Genomic DNA, 4,645 nt, shown 5'->3' with positions numbered 1-4,645 from the left:
CACACACACACACACATATATATATAATGATTACAATATTGTGATAGTAACATTAAATTTTCATGTTGTTCGAATTCAAAAAGGTTTTTGTATCGGCAACTATCTTGGCTGGAAAACAGTTTGTTGTTATATACGACACCTAAACGTATCAAATTTAAAGAAGAAAAGAAAATTGCAGGCAAGCAGGGATAGGGAGAGCTGGAAATCCTTTGACTGGAGAACACTGTTGACCACATCACGCAGGCAGGAAAATGCCAGCCGATACTGTACAATTCTTATCGTTGCCAATGATTTCAGGAGGAGAAAAGCCGAAACCTTGGTATCAGGCCCATAAACTGAAAGGCTTAATGCTAGCAACTTGGGTCATATTTTCCACCGGCCCATGAAAAACAGATGGGCGAAATATTAAAATTGTAGCCCAAACACCTATCTTGTTCTTCAAGTCGCAAGAAGAGCACTCTTGGGTGCATAAAAGCAGCAAGAACTGGAAGCATTTTTTCATTAAAAAGGAAACCCAAATTTAGTTTCTTGAAAAGGAAAATGGAATTCATAATCGAAGAAGGAAAATGCCTTAACAAGGAAACCTCAACTCTGATTCTGGTATGTTAAAGTTGCAAGCTTTCTCATAAAGTTTAAATATTTTCAGGGTTTTGCTATTAATGATGTCATTACATGCTTAATTTTATGTTTTGTCTTGCGATTTTTTGTGGGTTTTTAGCCTGCATTATCTATAGGTAATGTTGGGCAGTTAGCTGTTGATTTGTTAATATCATCAACAAGAGCTGAAAGAATTGGCTATTTGGATGATCCTTATATCTTGCCTTGTGTTGGTAACGATGCTTATGGTCCCACTCCTTGCGGCGAGCTTGCTCTTCCTCTTGAAGGTTGTTAATTGGCTTTTTTTTATTTTTTTATTCAGTTTAATTTTTGGTTTTGTGTATGTGCGTGTTGATGTTGTTGGAGGCATTGAATTGAGTTTTTTCATTTTGGCTTATTGTTTTCCGCAGCTTATGATTCGAGGAATAATGGGGTGGCGCTCGTGCAACAACGATCTCCGGTTGTTAAGGTAGTGGGAGTGCTGTCTTTTCCTTTCTTTCTAATAATTACGTATGTGAATTTGGATGTGGGATTGGATGTCCTTTTGGTGAGCGTAAGAATGGGTTTGTTTGGGTGGATGTTATTTGTTGATTCCTGGAGTTAGTAAAGTTGATGATATGTAGCAAAAAAGTTGCAAAGCTGGTAAGTTTGTGGGAATTGTATTGGATTATGTAATGTTGAATAAATGAGTTCTATGGTAGGGTGGGCATTTTGAACTTATGTCTGAAACCGAAACTCATGTCAAGGGAATTGTGTGTACTTGAACTATGGAAACTACAGCCCTGCAGACGAAATATGAACTGATAATTTAAATGTTATGCCATGCAAGTTAGGTAAAGTAGAACCCATGCTTTAATTTTTATGCTTTTGCCAGTTTGCTAGACAAAACTGGAAACTACTGAAAGCCCAGCTGAAAGGATTTTTTTCGTTCACAATCTGTTTTTATTCCCCGTTTGAACCCTCTCACAAGCCTGATTGGATATATTGATGAATTGCTGGAACCTAATGGGAATTCTAATCAGAGTTTCCCACAGCTTCCATATCTTCCATGTCTTTGAATTGCCACTGATTTTGGATAACACTTTTAACCATGCATGAGAAGTTGGTTTCATTTGTGAATTTGATGAACTTTCAATATAATAACCATTTGCTTTTTTTGGAAATTAGTAATGGGGACAAATTTCTTTAAACAGGGGATGATGGTCGAATTTGCTAGGAACCTAGCTGATTTTGCTGTTGCTACTGGAATGAATCATGTTTTGGTGCTTTCTAGCTTGGAGTTTATGAGATTGCAAAAGATTGATACATCAAGGTATTCAAATCAGTAATCGTGGTTTCTTCAATCGATGCCTAGCTGTTATTTATAAGCTTTAAAGTTCTTTAATTGGTATGAAATTTTTAACAGTAAGCCTGTACTCAAAGCATCTAAACATTATTGAATATCTGGCTAAATAACCCCAAAATCTTTGTTTTACTTGATGAGGGACCCTTAAGTCTTGTTATTTTCAAGTTCTTCCTATTATTGAAAATTTCTGAAACATGGTCCTTTTTAGAAATGGATAAAAACTGTTTTAGGCTGGAGAAGTATATAAATGGGAACTTACTGATGGAGCAACTGTTAGCGGAGAAAATATTCAAACTTTCTTACACTGAAGCAATGAGCTAGATAGATAGACTCTGCTGTTGTCTAATCATTTAGCTATCTTCAGTGGCATGCAGATATTTTACCTATCTAGCACCAATACTGATGGAACAGATGATTGTTGTGAACGGCTTGGGTGGAAAAAATGGCAGGAATATAATCCTGATCAAAGGTCTTGGAAATATCTTAGCTCTTTAGCTGAAGGAAATTTCAGGCAGGAAGACAATCTACCATTTGAAGATGAACCAGAAGACGAGGATTACTACCCAAGTTTACCTTTTGCTGCCCTTTTTTCTTGTTTCAAGGTAATAATTTTCAAGAAGCATGATGAACTAGTCCCCATGTGTCAACACCCTTAAGACGCACTCCATGGCATGCTTTATTTAGCTTTCAAACTGGATTCATGTTTTAAGAGTAGTTTCTGCTTTGAGTAACATTTAAGTTCCTAACCACAATGTTCAATGCACATGGATCAAAAAATAAATCTGACTTGTATAAGCTTTTGGGTTTTTGAACTCAGGCAAAAGGGATAAAAGTTACATGTTTACTGTGTTACTGCTCTGAAGGGGATAACACACCTGAAGCTTTTAGTTTGGCTGAGGCAACAAGCAAACTTTTGGGGCTGAGTATCGATAACTCCCATGGTGAGTTCTTACCATTCACATCAACCTATTAACGTTTTAGAATATTTTGCTTCAGATGGGTGATGTATTTTACAGTTTCATCCTGGCTACATGTTGAAATGCTTTTGCATTTCAATGATCGAACACTATTTTAGATGTATTTTACAGTTTCATCCTGGCTACACGTTGAAATGCTTTTGCTGGATATTGTTTTCCAGCAATTAATAGCATCAATTCTCACTGTTATATGAGGCTATCCAACATCATTTTTCATATGTTTTATAATTCCCTCTATATTTTTTGTCTTGAGGAAAAAAAAATCATTTATCTAGCAGTTGCAGAACTTCAAGTACAGGCCATATTTTATGACAGCCCTGATTGTTCCTGATTGTTTAAGGCAGCAAGTTGTGTAGGAGGTCAGGCATTTATACTGACTGGTGTAATGTTTTCTTTCAGGAGAAGGTGGTAAATGGCTTATCCCATTTTCTTGGAGGACTGTGTATGGACCACCCCCAGATTTGTCAATGTTTTAGGCCTGATTAAACCATACAACATGAAGTGATATTGTCATTGATGCTGCACTAGATTATTGGCACTCTTGTGAGTCTGTTTTCCAGTATGTCAGGCCATATCTGTTTCATATATATCCCAAAAGAGGGATCGGGAAAAAAAATCTGGCTAGGAAAAATGTAGGGCAGAATCTAGAGGGGGTGGCATGGAGTACTTTGAACTCCAGTTCCTTCTGTGTTTAAATGTTGACTTTGTTCAAGAAGGGTGGAAATTTTGGATGTCAAAATTCATTATTTTGAAGCAAACTTTTAATATGTTCACGAATTAGCTTTCTCGGCGGTGACTGATAGATTTTGGCACTTCCAGTTCAGTCTGATTCCGTTGGTTCACCTGAGCATCCGAAGTGATGAAATGTCCAAGCCCCGCTGGCCTTTGAAGTGATGAATAAGTTTACGCATTCACGCATAGCATATAAAAAAAAATGTTTCTATTCCTATTTTTTTTCCATTTTTTTAATTATTATTATTGCTGCAGCTACTGTATATCTTTATTATATGCTATGCGTGAATGCGTAAACTTATTATCATATAATTTCACAATAAAAATATGTTTCTTGTATTTAAATTTTCCTAAATGCCTTGTTTACGCGTTTGTATCGAAAGGGTGTCTTGATCACCTTCTGCAAATTATTGTTATAATATTATATGATCTTGATCTTGATCAACTACAAAGCAGGAAACTTGAGACAGACTTGTGAATTTCAAGTCGTTCTACATATAATAAAAGAATCACGAGTCCCTTGAGGTGAAGCCCAGTTGATCGAATTCTAGGCGGTTTTCTTTCATAATGAAATATTGGGGGTGATTAATCGATCAGTAGTACCTGGGTTGGCACAATAAACTACATGAACAGGGACACAACTCTTGTCTTCAAAACGAAAACTAATTAAGAATTCATTGCTAGCATATGAAGAAAACTAACGAATTTGGAGGGACAGTTCTGAGCTACTATTAAACAACAGAAGAAAACTAACGAATTTGGAGGGACAGTACTGAGCTACTTTTAAACAACAGTACTGTTGCCGACGAACATCATAGTTTTGCAAAATGAAAAATGAAGACGTGCGATTCTTGTCAGCTCTCGTAGGCGAGCCGATGGCAAAAGATCGCCACAAAGATAATCGATGTCGCAGCGTGATGCATATGCAGGTAACTTCACGTCTCTCTCGTCACTGTAATTACTGGTAATTCTTGTAAGGGAAGAAAGGGGCAAC

The 4,645-nt window shown here is 36.7% G+C and overlaps 1 protein-coding gene across 1 annotated transcript; it reads left to right on the top strand.

Moving 5' to 3' along the window:
- The first annotated feature begins 455 nt into the window (after positions 1 to 455).
- On the top strand, positions 456 to 3,731 carry LOC105111881 (clast3-like protein). The gene is made up of 7 exons (XM_011007350.1): positions 456 to 600; positions 719 to 884; positions 1,008 to 1,066; positions 1,791 to 1,909; positions 2,307 to 2,544; positions 2,760 to 2,883; positions 3,319 to 3,731. The coding sequence occupies exons 1-7, from the start codon at positions 541 to 543 to the stop codon at positions 3,393 to 3,395; spliced, it is 843 nt and encodes a 280-aa protein (XP_011005652.1). The 5' UTR covers positions 456 to 540; the 3' UTR covers positions 3,396 to 3,731.
- Positions 3,732 to 4,645: the final 914 nt, after the last annotated feature.

Source organism: Populus euphratica, unplaced genomic scaffold (genome assembly GCF_000495115.2).
Source record: "Populus euphratica unplaced genomic scaffold, PopEup_1.0 scaffold609.1, whole genome shotgun sequence".
In the NCBI taxonomy this organism is placed as follows: domain Eukaryota; kingdom Viridiplantae; phylum Streptophyta; class Magnoliopsida; order Malpighiales; family Salicaceae; genus Populus; species Populus euphratica.
Note: the sequence above shows the minus strand (reverse complement) of the source record. Positions and strands in the feature narration are given on the sequence as shown.

Bases quoted from the DNA above. Each gene is read 5' to 3' on its own strand.
- LOC105111881 (XM_011007350.1), top strand. From the start codon at position 541: ATGGAATTCATAATCGAAGAAGGAAAATGCCTTAACAAGGAAACCTCA. The intron at 1,910-2,306 runs GTATTCAAATCA...AGCTATCTTCAG, and splicing joins CAAAAGATTGATACATCAAG to TGGCATGCAGATATTTTACC. The intron at 2,884-3,318 runs GTGAGTTCTTAC...GTTTTCTTTCAG, and splicing joins GAGTATCGATAACTCCCATG to GAGAAGGTGGTAAATGGCTT.